The following is a 14,501-nucleotide window of genomic DNA, read 5'->3' as shown; positions in this document are numbered from 1 at the left end:
TTCACATAGTGGCGCTGCCCTCACCGTGGTGGCCACCGTAGGAACTACCACACTGTCACATGAGCGGCACTGATGGCAGACGACGAGAAAGGCAGTCACAACATGACGAAAGCTGTAGATGATTTAAATCTTAACGGCGACTCAGCGAATGGCGATGAAAATGGGCAGGAGCATGAATTAACGGACGACCCAGACGATGACGATGTTTCACCAGAAGGTGTGTTTCGTGTGACAAGCTCTGCTTGGTGTTTGGGAATGGGGCTTCTACAGCACTAGGGAAGGTGCTTTGCTTTTTGCTTGTCTTTCTTCCAAATTGTGCTCGTAATTTTGTGTTACCTTAATGACGTCATTCTTAATATCTACATGCAAGCACTACAACTTCTTCTTAGTGGCTGTTAGGCATTGTTCTCACTTCATCATAACCTTTAGCTCACTTGTGGTTGACACGAGTCTCAAATCAGAAATCAGTTGTCTTTTTGTTTTCTAAACACTTTATTAAAAATTGCTTGAAACTGTCAACAGCTCATTTCTTTTATGATTGGTCTCGTGTTTGCAGAGTTCGAGGCACTCAACAGCCAAATGGATCAGCTCAACTCTGCTCTCGATGTGCTGGAGGAGCAGAACGACATAATTCATGCAAAATTAATGGACCTCCTTGAATCAAATCGTGCTGCCCGTAAAGAATTTAAAGAAGAGCAGGAGAAAACAGCATTGCAAAAGGAAGAGAAAAAGTAGCGTCCATTCTCTACTATATTCTGTCAGTTTTTTGTCCAGATAATCTGAAGGTGGATTGTTTTTTTTTTGTTTCATTTATCACATTCATGTATATAGTTTGTGGAACATATTTTCCATGACATTCCTTATGTAATAAAACAGTTAACAATGCAAATCAATAATTTTCTATAGAAGAAGTATTGTTCCTGCCTTGAAAAAAAGGTCATCAATAAAACACAGGAGCTATCTCTTGCTGGCATTCTAAAATTTGGCTGTGCTTTTAATTTGTAACCCATTATGTTATATTGAAATATGAAATAGCATTTTTCAAGTATCATTTGTTATCTCTCAATTTTTTATTGGATGTTATGTAAATGTTAAAACTTTCAATGTCACAAAACTTACACAGTATTTAGGGTACGAAGCTTGAAGAATAAATAAGAGCTAAAAAGAAGGTCTTACATTTATTTAACAGAACATAAAGAGACATGTTATATAGAGTGAACATACATTTCTTACTCCCTCTATGTAGACTCTAGACATCACTGCAGCAGGCTAGTAAATAGTTAAAAGCCTTTCTCCCATTGATGAAAGAGTTTTAAACAGCTCAATGGTGACTAATTCACAAAACAATTATCTACTTGCTTGCACCAGATGAAATTGGGGAAGATTGGAAGAGAGGAGGCAGGGAAGTTTCATCCGTTTCTTCTGATTGTGGTAATTCTTCCTCACCAGAGTCATTGACAAAACGTCCAACATACTTGTTTCCTCGCACGTCGATTGCATAGTTATAATCTAGTTTATCATCAAGAGCCTTAGCAATGGCTTGGTCAATATTCTCAGGAGTGATGTAGGATTTTGACAATTCCTGAAAGTGATAGAAAAGACACATCAATAATAAACTATCATCATGCTTCAATTTACTAGGTATTATAATGCACAGATAACCTACCTTCTCTTTGCGGATAATTTCATCGATTTCTTTCAAACGTTGTGCTTGTCTTTCTGCTTCTTCCTGTATCCTCGTCTCAATTTCTAACTTCTTGGCTGCCTGCTCAGACAGTAATCTTTCATTCCGTTTAAGAGCAACTTCCTCATTCCATTGTTTTAGTCGAAGCAGACTTTCCTGCCATTCAGCCTCCTCTGCCTCTATTCCTTGTGCAGCCTCAGCACTTCCTGCTGCGTGGGTTTGGTTTTCTAACTTAAAGTGGTTGCTAAAGAAGTAAAAGAGTGAAAAAATGACAACAGATATACAATACCAGCCTTGGTATGGAAATGCATCACCGCTTTAAACATTGACACTTTAAAAAAAATTATAATAACATTTACTTACCGTATAGACTTCATAAACGTGCGGTACTGATTACCAAGCCTTACTATCTCAGCTTTTTCATCTGGTGGATAAACAGGAACTTTGGGAATGCGAAACAGCTTTGTCTTTGCAATGCCTGAGTACGCTGGCTTTCTCGGTCGCAAGCCCCTCGCTTGCTGGATGCAGATGGCATTTTGTTGCGGAATCAAGTCGATGCCAGTGGCAACGACAGATTTCTTTAGGAAAGTTGTTCCTTGCCGCAACATACTCACAGAGGTGAACAAACAACAAATCTACACATGAACATAACCACCTCTGTAAACGAGGAAGCGGTCTCGTCGTCTGCTGTGCTGCTGCCCTGCCAATAGTGCCACTGCTGCCAACATGACCACATAAAATTATTCCATCGAAACCAACTGAATATTTTAAAAGAAACGACGAGGTGGAATCAAGCGGACATATTCATATAAATATAAAAATAGTATAAAAATAATTCAGAAGGACTCTAAAAAAAATCCCTAATTAACTCGTTTGTCATTTACTGGTCGGCCTGCGTAGTGCGCCGGGGGGATATGCAACCCAACGTACGCCACTTATTAAGGGGGTGTTTGTTGGGTTGCCTACCCCACGGCGCTACGTCCCAGCCCTCGATTTTCCAACTGGAGCGTGAAGCAGCCGTGAGATAAGCCGGCCCGATAAGCCAGAGTGCCGGGCGGTACACCGTCGAACGTGAAAGGCTGGCGCAAAGGGGTTGCAAGGGCGTACACGACATGAGCCCCGTCTCGTTTGGAGGCCAATGATCTGAGGCCCAGCGTGAACCCCAATCAAACCTAACCCCGACTAGAGTTCAACTAAGCTCTGGGGCCAAACCGAGTTTGGGTTGGGCCATGGTTGGGCCCCAGGTCGGACCTAAAGCATCCTTGGCTGCACCTTGGTATCTGGAAGAAAAGAGTTGTCAATAATGTACTTGAATATCGATGCCAGAGATGTAATTTGACTGTCGCATGTGTTAAACGTCTCTGAACGCGGCATCGAGATCACGTCCCAGTCTTAGAGGGTAGGGATCAAGGGATGTCCCCCACCTCCACCTCCGGCCCGATTACCGCTCCCTACCCCGCCCCACCCCGCCCCACAGCACGTGTGGAGCACCCCAGCCGCCCCGCCCCTCCCCGTCCCCGAGGGCGCAGGGCGGGGCGGAGGGGACGCAGGGCGGCTCTGCGGGCTCTGCCGGAGCCGACGTGATAAAACAGGTGGGTGCGTGCCCCAGCCCTCAGATCTGTTGCGACCGCCGTCCCGGTCAGAGCGCCCCGCCCAGCCTCGCCCGCCTCCACCGCCCTTGTGTCCGTGTCGCTCCGTGTCGCTCCGAGCAGCGTGCTGCAGGCCGTGCGTGCGTGCGTTCGCGAGCTGCTCCCCCACCATGGCCACCTACTTGTACCTGGCTGGGCCGCTCGGCGGCGTCGGCCCGTCCACGTCGTCCTACCACCATCACCACCACCTTCACCACCACCAGGGCGTGCTGCCGCCGTCGCCGCCGCCCAGCCTGCAGTCCTGGGGGCTGCCCGGCATGACGGACATGCACGTCATGGAGTCCGTGCCCGGCCACACCGTGCAGGGCATGCAGGCCCTGCAGCCCATCGGCTCGGACGGCTGCCACTCGCCCGGCCTCAGCGACCGGTCCCTGAGCCCCAACCCCAGGGACGCCGTGCAGCACACCGTGCAGCACACCGTGCAGCAGCGCCACCTCCAGCACCTCGCCGCCTTCCACGAGCAGGTGCAGCAGCCGCGCCAGGACGCCGCCATGGCGCTCGACGACGAGGACGACGACGACGAGGACGAGGAGGACGACAAGAGCGAGGTCGCCAAGCGGCGCCAGGGCGGCAAGGCGCTGAGCCCCGTGGTCGTGAAGAAGCGGCGCCTCGCCGCCAACGCCCGCGAGCGGCGTCGCATGCTCAACCTCAACACGGCCTTCGACCGCCTGCGGACGCACCTCCCCTCGCTGGGCAGCGACCGCCAGCTGTCCAAGTACGAGACGCTGCAGATGGCCCAGACGTACATCAACGCCCTCGTCGACCTGCTGCACTGAGGCCTCCGCGACGCCTCCGCGACGCCGCCCGCGCCATCGTCCTGGAACCCTGTGCCAGTGTGTGAAACAGTGAAAATTTAGAGTGGTGCCTTGTTTTAGCGCTTTTTTTCGCAGTGAACGTGAGTGGCGATTTTTTATTTTCCCAGTGCGGGAAGCCAGTAACTTTGTTAGTCTTCCATTTTTTTGTGTTCCATAAAAAGAGAGAGTGAGACTGTTGTTTTAGTGTTGTTGGGGCGATTGTGCCGTATTACGTAGGAGGGTATTAAGTTTTACCAATTTGCTCAAGTGCTCCTGTTTTGTTAGTGTACTGAAGTCGATTTTCATTTGAAAACTAATTGACAAAGTGGATGAACTTTTCTTTTACCAGTCTGTGATAATTACCGTGTCCTTATGAGGGGTTGTGAGATTGTGCTGAATGGAGATGCGAAATACGCTTAGCTAAATAATTCTTGATATTCTGTCCATTTCGTCTTGTGTTATTGGTCCAAGCGTCTTTGTATCGCCTAGCCTTGTGTATTATATAGTGTGTCAGAGTTATTTTGAATATTTATTAATTTTATCGATGCCCTTGGCAATGTTGACCACCAGGTTTTTAGTCAGTATGAAATAAAAGACACAATTATACCTAACCCTTTGTGCTTTGTTTCACCACCACCCGAACCTATTAAAGAGTCAAAAGAGATTTGAAAAAAAAAAATGCCAAAAAATGCCAAATACGAAAATTTTTCAGAGTTAAACCGTTTTGAAGTTTCCAAGCTAGTATAAGCACCAGATAATAAACGGCAAAAAGAGAAAGAAAATTCGAAATTTATGAAAGAAATGCAATGCACACGTTTACATCATACACGGCTGTCGCATGCATAAAACAAAACTACACAAAATCACAAGTACAAAACAAATTTTTTAAACAAAATAATTTGAAGCCCCACCCGGTTTGGCGCATTCTTTTTAGCCGTGCCCAGGCCCAGGGTGTCAGAGGCCATAGTCAGGCAGGGCGGGCAGGGCCCAGCCGCGGTACGGCCCAGGCGCCTGGCCGGCCGGCCAAACGCGTACGGTTCCAGCGGCTCCAGTGGGGCTGATCCGCTGTCAATCAGGCGAATTGCAGGCTTCTGGACGAATGGGTGGGGCGGGACACTGCGTACGGAGAACGGCCAGAAAGAAGAAGAAGGAGGAGAAGAAGAAAAGTGGGCGGAACGTGTCTTTTGTTCGCGCGGGATGCATCTTCCCCTCCGGTAATTACAAAACTAAAACTTGTTGGCAAAGGGTTCGAATGTACGGCACAGAGGGCACGAAACAGACAACCGACGAAGCTCAGACTGCCAACTTCAGCCTGTCTGCTAGGCAACCCCTCAATAGCAAAGCCCAGCGATTGCCTGGCAGGCAGGCTGGGGTTGGCAACCCTTTCGGCACTGCGCATCGTGGGCATTTTTGGGCGGGAACAGTGCAATCTTCTTCTGCAAACTGGCCGGCCGCTCCGCGGGTTGTCCTTCCCTTCCCCCGAAATTAATGACTTCAACTCGAAAAGTCGGGTGGCAGCGCGTCTGCGAGAAAGGGGCAGCGCAAGGGGTGGTCAGGGCGGCGGGCTGGACGAGGCGGGGTTGGCGAAAGATGCCTTAATGACAGGCCGTGTGTCTATCATGCGGGCAGAGGCCTGCCTGTCTGGAAGTCTGGATTCGTGAATACTCGTAGGCTTTGGCGGGGGCTAAGCGTGGCTGGGGCCGGGCCGGGCGGTGCCAACAGGGGGACCAAAGGTATCACTCGCAAGCCCATCGCAGACCCGCCCCCAGCCCGCAGCCACCAGCCCGCCGGGGCCGCCGCCAACCCCCTCTGCGGGCCGCGCAGAGCGCGCAGAGCCAGCAAGCCGAGGCCATCATCATCAAGGGCACCCGGACGCATAGCAAAGACGCCCCCCCCTCACACGCACACACGCACACTTTTCCAGGGGCCACGTGCCACCGACAGTCAGTCAGACGGTAGTGCGATTCTGTTCTGGGTGATCAGGCAAGATCGCCGGGCAAAGCAGGCAAAGCCCCAGAGCGCCGAGCCACCTGTGCAAGAAGCCAGACCGCCCCCCGCCCCCGCACCCCTTCCAGAGCGTCCAGGGTAACCCCCTACGAGCCGAATAAGCCGATCCGGGCTGACGTCCCGGACGGTGAGCGGACGGCGAGCGGACGGCCGGGACTTTGCCGCCGCAGTGGCCGCCTCGGCCGCACCGCTTCGGCCGCCGAGTCGAACAAAAGCCCAAAGTGGATAATTATTGGCGGCCTTTTCTGCTGCCTCGCCCGGGGCAATTGTGTGCACAATTCTCATCCGCACCGACGCACGATTCGTGGCGCGGCGGGCGCGGCCCTGTACTACGCCCGTGTGTAATGTGTGTGTGTGTGTATGTATGTATGTATGTATGTATGTATGTGTGTATGTATGTGTGAGTGTGTGTGTGAGTGTGTGTGTGTGTGTGTGTGTGTGTGTGTGTCTTTTGCGAAAGGGTCGCGAAGATGCCCCGGCGAGGACACCCCCGCCGCGGGGTGCCGGTGAGGCCCCCGACCGGCCCCGACGACGACCCTCTCTGCCCGCGTGTCCCCACCATGTCGTGTCCCCTGTCCTCCAGTCCCCCGCATCAGAAGCCGACCCTTTATTTGTTCCAAATTTTTATGACTCCTATCGGGCCGCATTACACGGCTGGCGACACCCAAAAGGGGCGAAGGGGCTGGCGGGGGCGGCTCGGTCGTCTGGCGGGGACACTGTGTGGGACACAGCACCGGCAGGCGCCACCAATCCGCAGCCTATCGGCCACCTACCGTCGGCCTGCTGCAGTGGCTGCCCCCTATCTGCGCGGGGACATCTCCGGGCCGCGTCCGAGGGCCGCCGCAGCCGTCTGATTCCGAGCACTGCTCTCGTCGCTCTGTCTCTCTCGCACTCATGGGGCGGTCCGTAGGGGTGCGAGAGAGACAGAGCGACGAAGCAGTGGCCCACGGCTTGGGGTGCCCGAGGTGGGCGGGGCGCCGGCGACGCGACGCGACGCCTCGAACGCTCCCCTTTTATTAGACCGTGCTGTGACAGCGGACAAAATATGTGCAGGAGGCGCTTGCTGGTCTCTAGGCTGGTCTCGGGGGGGATGGTTCAGAACACTGCTTTCGTCACTCTGTCTCTCTCGCGACGACGGGGCGGGCCGTAGGGGTGCGAGAGAGACAGCGACGCGGTCTGGACTCAGCCGACGTTGCGCTGCTGTACTCGAGCCTGCGGCAGGACAAGCGCGGTGTGGTTGTCGTCGGCAGGTGCCGTGTCACCGAGGCAACCAGAACGCCGCGCGGTCGGGGGCGCGCGGGAAAAAAATGAGTTATGTCGGAGGGCGCAACAGGTGAAGGGGTGCGTGCCAGTGTTCCGGAGCGCCTCAGCACGACGAAGGGGTGGTGAGTGGCGCGAAGTCCCTTCCGCCTAACCTGACCTAACCCGGAGCGCGTTGGCCTAACCTCCCCTCCGCCCGCCCCGCCCTCGGAGGCGCTACTGGCGCACAGTGGGCCAGAAGACCGGTGGAGGCGGCCAGTCGCTAAACAGGACTCGAACGGAACGTGTGACCCCACCAATGGATTCCTCGTTCGGAGAGCAATCCATTGGTGGGGTCACACGCTCGGTTCGAGTCCTGGTTGGCGACTCTGGAGCTCAAAACGCGTCTAGAGTTTTGGCCGCCTCCACCGGCCTTCTGGCCCACTGTGTGGCGGCGACGCGTTCCGTTTCGCGTGACACGAACCAAAGGCGGCTAACGAGTCGCGCCACGCCCAGCAGGCCGGGCCCCCGTTTTATTAAAACATAATTAGGGTCTATGAATCGGCGACACAAAAGGGGGAGGGCGCGACGCGGTGTGATCCGCGACACACAAAGCGGCTTGACACCGCCGGACGGGCGGGACGCGGCGACGGCGGCAGCGCGGCGGTCTGGTTTGGGTTTCGTGTCTTTCGTGTCTTTCGTGTCCGCTCGGGGCCACGCCCGTGGGGCCAATAGGGCGGGCCGCTGGGCCGCTGGGGCGACACATCCAGACACCTCGTGGCGACGATTAGGCATCCCGAAGGATGGCTCCGCACAGTGGGCCAGAAGACCGGTGGAGGCGGACAAAACTCCAGACGCGTTTTGAGCTCCAGAGTCGCTAAATGGGACTCGAACCGAATGGGTGACCCCACCAATGGATCGCTCTCCGAACGAGGAATCCATTGGTGGGGTCACACGTTCGTTTCAAGGTATGTTTTAGCGACTCTGGAGCTCAAAGCGCGTCTAAAGATTTGTCCGCCTCCACCGGTCTTCTGGCCCACTGTGCGCCATGCTCAGCCAGGGCTCCGCGTGAATGAAGTGGGACGACAGGGCACACGCGAGCCCGCTGCCCGCCACGCCAGTGGGGCGGCAGGCAACCTAACCTAGCAGTCTGTCAATAGGAGACGCTCGACCGAAGGGGGGACGCTGGAACTGGAAAGATGAACATGAGTCCAGGCCAGCGCCGTCTGATTGGCCGATTGGTCCGTGAGTACCTCGTGATGGGCCAATAGAGGCACCCTGCCGTAAACCACCGGTGTCCCAGCAGCTCGCTCTGTCTCTCTCGCACCCGTGGGGCGTCCCGAGAGAGACAGAGAGACTCGGCGCCCCTCGTTAGCCCGCTCCGCCTTGTTTGTTTTAGCGTTTTGCCTTGAAACCGCCACGCGTCCGACGCCGTTGTGCAGCGCCGCAGTCCGGCGCCGCAGGTAGAGCCGCGCGCGCTTTCCTGGAAGGCGGTGGTTTTGACGCGAAGTAAGGCGCGCGCTGCGCGTTAGAGGGGGCGGTGCCTCATTAGGTGGCGCTGATCGGCCGTAATGCGGGACGGCAACAGTCACTCCGTCTCTGTCGCACCCCCTCGGGACGCGCCTCGAGTGCGAGAGAGACGGCACGTGTCTGCCTCGGCCATAAAGCACGCACCGGGTCACACTTTTGGCTCACGCTTCAGGTGTGAGGCTGGGACAGGCTGGGAGGGTGTTGAGGCGTGTTGGCGCCATTCCTGTTTATGGCCCATGTGCCAAAGCCCCAAAGCTCAGGCTGTCCGTGTTTTATTTCTTTGTGATGAGCCGAATGATTTTACACACCCCTAGTTGATACATTCTTCTTTGTCTTTCGGACACACTGGGCGCGCGCGCGCCGGCCGCACGTTTTTTTTTTTCAAACCTCTCAGGTTGTTGTATTCGTTTGTGTGGGGGTGGATGATGATCGAGCAAACTGAAAACCCACAAAGGACCCCGCAAAAATGCGGGCACCGTCACCGTTAGACGTGTTTGCCGTGCAGTTGGTTCCGGTTTAAAAAAAAAACTGATTACGGTGTGGGTGCTTGCCCTCTTGATCCGTTGCAGCGAGAATTGGGTCAAAAGTGGCGGTACCTTTTTGGCGCGCTTTCCGGCGCCGTGTTGTATTTGAAGGTTAGGCCCGGGCCGGCTCTGCTGGCGCTGCTGGCGCAGCAGTGTGTTGCTCCTCGCTCATTGAGGCGTATAACTGTCTCCCCGGAGATATAGTGAGTGTGTGATTGGGAGGAGGAATGATTTAGGGCGCGTTGATTCCGGCCGCCAATTTGGCTCTGGATGAGTTACCGAGGGTGGGGCGGCAGGTAGCGTAACGCCTAACGGAACGAACAGCGCCTTCAACAAATTAAACTCCCTTCCTATTTCCGGCACAAAGCTCGTGTGCAGGCCTGCTGCTGCGCATCATAAGGCCCCCTGACCTACCACGGCTCGTCCCAAAGAACACGAAACACTCACAGTGACGTCATTTTGACGTCATTATGACAAATTTTAGTCAAAATTTCGACCAAAGAAAAGCTTAATTTTGACATTATTTTGACGTCCTTTGACTTCTTTGTGAGTGTTTCGTGTTCTTTGGGGTGGTTCAGTGTGCTATCAGCGGCTGCTGAACAACCACGCTATCAGGAGCTCACAAGCTGTGACCGTGGAGGCTCCGTCTAGCGGGGGTGTTTCACTGTTTCGGGCACTCGGCCCCCGACGTGCGTTTAAGTCTCCTCTGATTCAATTACAGCGCAGGCGCCACTTGACACATTCTCAGACAGTGGGGCGGCCCTTTCCGGCCAGGATCCGTGATCCGTCGTGTGAATACGTGGCCGGGGCTGTGAATAAGCTACACTTAGGGCCCGACCGGGCAGCGCCTGGCCAGAGCCTGGGCAGCGCCGCCAGACAAGGTGATTGAATGTAAACACAGCCCCCGAATCGGTACGGTGCGCGCTCGGCCCGCTCCGACTGACAAGGCCGTGTCACGTCCATCTCAGTGTGTGGGTGTGTGTGTGAGTGTGTGTGTGTGTGTGAGCACGTGTGTGTGCGTGCGTTGGGGGCGTGTTGCGTTGGGGGAGCGTGCGGGTGTGGGTGTGGTAGTGCGTTTCCGGCACCACACACGGTCGGGTCCGACACGGTGTAACAGCTCACGCGCACACACTCACTCGCGCTCGAGCTCCCACTCACTCACAGGTGCACACACACACACACCCGCCAAATCTCCCTTTCCCTCTTGAAACGGGGAAAAGTCGGCCTTCTCCAAAAGTGCATGGACCGGCATGGACCGAGTGGTTAAAAGGGAGGGGGTAATTTTGCCCCCGCGCGGGAGTTTACGAAAACCTTTACTGTTGCCGTGCCTTCCAAATAAATTTCCAGGATTATGGGTCTGCAAGCCTCCCCCCTCTTGGACTGCGCCGTAAAGAAGGCCGATTTGGCCGAAAGGGGTGGGCGGCGTGGATCATTGATGACTCTATCGCCGCGAGAAGCAGCACGACTAATTTCAGCGATAGATAAAGGGTCCGTGGTTTACGACCAATCGAAGAAAAAGGGGCGATAGGAAATGGGCGGTGAGGTGCTCACACCTTCGCCTCGCCTCGCGCGGGCCGCAACTTTATGGCGTAGTATCTTTGGCCAGGAATTTCGGCAACGCCATCAATCTCACCGCCCAGCAGTCGGACTCCGAAAAGTCGTTTCATGTGTTACGAACGCCCCGTGAGTGCGAGAGAGACTAAACAACTCTTCGGAGTCGCTCAACAACTGCAGAACAGCAGAGCACAGAAGAGCGAAGGGAGGATGGGTCATTTGGGATCATTTAGCTCCTTGTTTTGTTGTGTCTGATAATGTTCTCGGGAACGCGTCGCTACGCCGGGAGATACAGCACTGCAGCAGCGCGAAGTAGAAGTTTTTCAGCTGTTTCTGCGCGTGATGGAAGAGCACGAAAGTGCAACTGGTGGTTTTTAAGGGTGCACTGGCCACCTACAAAACACCTGAAATGATAAGCAACCCACGGTGGGAAACTATCAACGAAATCGTGGGCCCTGGTAAAATGGCATTATCGCAGAGATTTAAAATCGAGTCACAGGTCGTTAGTCAGGCATCACAGAGGTCCGAAATCGCGTCTCAGGACGCCAAGAGGCATCAGAGAGGCAGAGAGGCATCAGAGAGGCATCAGAGAGGCATCAGAGAGGCATCAGAGAGGCATCCTAAACGTCCGATTTTAGTCGAAAGTTTCGGCTGCAGGTTGCGTGTGTGTGGGTGTGAGAGTGTGGGTGGAGCCCCCGGTCGGCGAGGTGCCCTGTGCCCTCGCCGGGGCCCCGCAGGCCAGGCAGGGTGCCCCAGGGAAGCCATTCTGGACCTTTGAACCTCTGGACCTTAGTGGAGTCTGGGCTGGGTCGCACGGCTTGCACAGGTAGCCGCGGGGGCGGGCCGGCGGGGCACGCATGGCAGGGCATGGCAGGGCAGGGCAGGGCAGGGCAGGGCAGGGCAGGGCAGGGCAGGGCAGGGCAGGGCAGGGCAGGGCAGGGCAGGGCAGGGCAGGGCAGGGCAGGGCAGGGCAGGGCAGGGCAGCAGGGCAGGGCAGGGCAGGGCAGGGCAGGGCAGGGCAGGGCAGGCAGGCAGGGCCAGGGCAGGGCAGGGCAGGGCAGGCAGGCAGGGCAGGGCAGCAGGGCAGGGCAGGGCAGGGCAGGGCAGGGCCAGGGCAGGGCAGGGCAGGGCAGGGCAGGGCAGGGCAGGGCAGGGCAGGGCAGGGCAGGGCAGGGCAGGGCAGGGCAGGGCAGGGCAGGCAGGTCCAGGGAGCAAAGGCTACCGGCCAGAGAGCCGCGGAGGGCAAGGCCAGGCAAGGCCGCCTCAAAGGCACCGCCTTCTAACCGTATCGCAGACCTGCTGCATGGCGCTCGCGTCTGTCTGTCCGTCCGTCCGTCCGTGCGCCCGTCGGTTCGTCAGCTCCTCGCCGTCTGGCCGCTGTTTATCGGAGCACATCGAGCAGACGAGGTCAAAGCCGTCGGCGCCACGAAAGTGCAGACACGACGCGACATTTGGGACATTTTCCGCCTTCTTGCCTTTGTTTGAGCCGCTTTGCGGACGGCCCCCAGCCAGCCCGGGGGCGGTGCCAAGGCGGTGCCGCCGCCTCCAAATGAGACAAAAACCGGGGGCGGCCCGGCACGCCCTAAATCGCGTAAATTAATTGGCCCTATATGGGCGATATGCCACACCGTGCCGAATCCGCCACTTCCCAAATCATCTTCCCATATGTATCGCGCGGAGTAAATCACCGGCGGGGGAATTAAAACAAAAACGCGCAGCAACAACAGCAACAACAACAACAGGTACAAATGACACGTGCTTTATGGAGGCTACAACAGCACACGTGCCCATCACGCTAGAGCGGCCACGGAAGCCACATATTAGTCGCGTCTGGTTGCGCCGCCAGCCCCACCATTCCTCATTATGTTTTTTTTCCGTCACTGAAGTGATCCAGAACTGTCCACTGTGTCATCGTGCCGACGGACGAATGCTTTCATCAACTGATCCACGAAGCGGAAGAAGGGGTTAAGTCGAGTTGATTCAGTGACCTCTTATCAGTCTGTCAAGTAAACGTGAGCGAAAATTTGGTCCAAAAATAAGTGTGGTGAGACAAGTCCCATCCTCTTGCATCTATTTGTAGATGGCATTCCCCACCTGTACTTCCACCTGCAAGGTTCAGGCCTTTCAGAAGTGCACGGATTCAACTCGACTTAACCCCTTCTTCCGCTTCGTGGATCAACTGATCTTTCCAGAAGTTGTTACGCTTCTTCCCTTGCTTCTTCCCAAAGTTGCATCGTAGCATTTTGCATTGGCAAAATATTCCGACATCATCTCGAAAGCGGGCATTTGCCTTCCGGATTTCGTTTCTTCGTTGGGATTCTCGCGGCACTATGCGGCACGCCCCCTCGCACGGGCTGGGACGCACAGTGGGCCAGAAGACCGGTGGAGGCGGCCATAACTCTAGACGCGTTTTGAGCTCCAGAGTCGCCAAATGGGACTCGAACCGAACGTGTGACCCCACCAATGGATTGCTCTCCGAACGTTCGGTTCGAAGCCTGTTTAGCGACTCTGGAGCTCAAAACGCGTCTAGAGTTTTGGCCGCCTCCACCGGTCTTCTGGCCCACTGTGGGACGTCGTCGACTTCGTCCACGCGAGACCATCAGGACGTCTGGCACGGAAGCCATTCAACAGTCGGACTGTCATTTCTCTCCCAATTGGCGGTTCGTTTTCGGCTTTCCTTGCCGAATCAATTACTACAACTTCCTCGGGACGTTCTTCCTATTATTCGCAATCCTTTTCCTGCATTCGTGTTTCGACAGGCGACACGGACAAAAGAAACTGTTCAAAATTAAAACTCACCAATCCCCATTTGACTCTTTCTTTTTCAGAGTGGACACACAGCCGTCAAATGACAAAACGTCGTCCACAATACCAAAAGTCTGGCCGCTTAATCTGAAGGAGGAGCGTCCCGCCACGGCAGCAAACGATATGTTTATCTGCTGATCTGTCCCGGGCAAACACACAGGCGCCGACAATGGTGGACACCCAGACTCACTGCCGGTAATGGGATCACATCGGTGGCAGGGTGGCGGCCGCAGCACACTGTTCAAGAAGTTGGAAACTGACAAACAATTGACGACCGAAAACCATGAGGTGTGTCGCTTGGGGTGCCGCCGCTGCTGCGGATCTGGTTCGATTCTCTGCTCTTGCAACATTCATTTGGACGATCAGCCCGAGGTGTGTTTTTCCTTCTATTCTCACGGGCGAAAAGCGCTTTGTTGGAATCCCAACACTGCGATTCGGCACCCACAGCGCCCCGTGAAATTCTCCTTGAATAAGTATGTGTGTGTGTGTGTGTGTGTGTGCCGCCCTGACCCGCCCTGGCCATAGAGCGGCCGGGCGGCCCGTGGGTGGCGGCGCGGCGCGGCGCGGCCACTTTTGGTCCACCTTCGGGGCCTACAGGGGGGTCCACACGCACTCAGGCGTGGCTAAGCCCCTGCGCAGCCCCAGCGGCGGGGCGCGCACACACACACACGCACGCACACACTCACACACACTCGACAAAAGGCGTGTGCCCCAC

At 55.5% G+C, this 14,501-nt stretch overlaps 3 protein-coding genes across 3 annotated transcripts; 2 read left to right on the top strand and 1 right to left on the bottom strand.

The window, feature by feature from the left end:
• Positions 1–32: 32 nt before the first annotated feature.
• Positions 33–981, top strand: LOC117647025 (UPF0184 protein C9orf16 homolog). Its single transcript, XM_034388506.1, has 2 exons — positions 33–217; positions 557–981. Exons 1-2 carry the CDS (start codon positions 73–75, stop codon positions 733–735), a joined length of 324 nt encoding a protein of 107 aa, XP_034244397.1. The 5' UTR covers positions 33–72; the 3' UTR covers positions 736–981.
• Positions 982–1,160: 179 nt separating this feature from the next.
• On the bottom strand, positions 1,161–2,394 carry LOC117647022 (probable 28S ribosomal protein S26, mitochondrial). Its single transcript, XM_034388504.1, has 3 exons — positions 2,048–2,394; positions 1,667–1,928; positions 1,161–1,582 (listed from the first exon to the last, which is right to left on the bottom strand). Exons 1-3 carry the CDS (start codon positions 2,290–2,292, stop codon positions 1,352–1,354), a joined length of 738 nt encoding a protein of 245 aa, XP_034244395.1. The 5' UTR covers positions 2,293–2,394; the 3' UTR covers positions 1,161–1,351.
• A 1,103-nt stretch (positions 2,395–3,497) lies between these two features.
• Positions 3,498–4,109, top strand: LOC117647110 (protein atonal-like; the record flags this gene model as incomplete). The annotated part of the gene is made up of 1 exon (XM_034388635.1): positions 3,498–4,109. A coding segment is annotated over one exon (612 nt), but the record flags the coding sequence as incomplete, so codon positions are not given.
• Between the last annotated feature and the right edge of the window lie 10,392 nt (positions 4,110–14,501).

This window comes from Thrips palmi, unplaced genomic scaffold, assembly GCF_012932325.1.
Source record: "Thrips palmi isolate BJ-2018 unplaced genomic scaffold, TpBJ-2018v1 HiC_scaffold_2, whole genome shotgun sequence".
NCBI classification, from domain to species: domain Eukaryota; kingdom Metazoa; phylum Arthropoda; class Insecta; order Thysanoptera; family Thripidae; genus Thrips; species Thrips palmi.
The sequence above is the reverse complement of the archived record's forward strand: the minus strand, read 5'-3'. Positions and strand labels throughout refer to the sequence as shown.

Excerpts from the sequence above, each read along its gene's own strand:
- LOC117647025 (XM_034388506.1), top strand. The coding sequence starts at position 73 with ATGGCAGACGACGAGAAAGGCAGTCACAACATGACGAAAGCTGTAGAT. Across the intron at positions 218-556 it reads TGACGATGTTTCACCAGAAG|AGTTCGAGGCACTCAACAGC; the intron begins GTGTGTTTCGTG and ends TCGTGTTTGCAG.
- LOC117647022 (XM_034388504.1), bottom strand. The coding sequence starts at position 2,292 with ATGTTGCGGCAAGGAACAACTTTCCTAAAGAAATCTGTCGTTGCCACT. Across the intron at positions 1,929-2,047 it reads ACGTTTATGAAGTCTATACG|CAACCACTTTAAGTTAGAAA; the intron begins GTAAGTAAATGT and ends TTACTTCTTTAG. Across the intron at positions 1,583-1,666 it reads AAATTATCCGCAAAGAGAAG|GAATTGTCAAAATCCTACAT; the intron begins GTAGGTTATCTG and ends TATCACTTTCAG.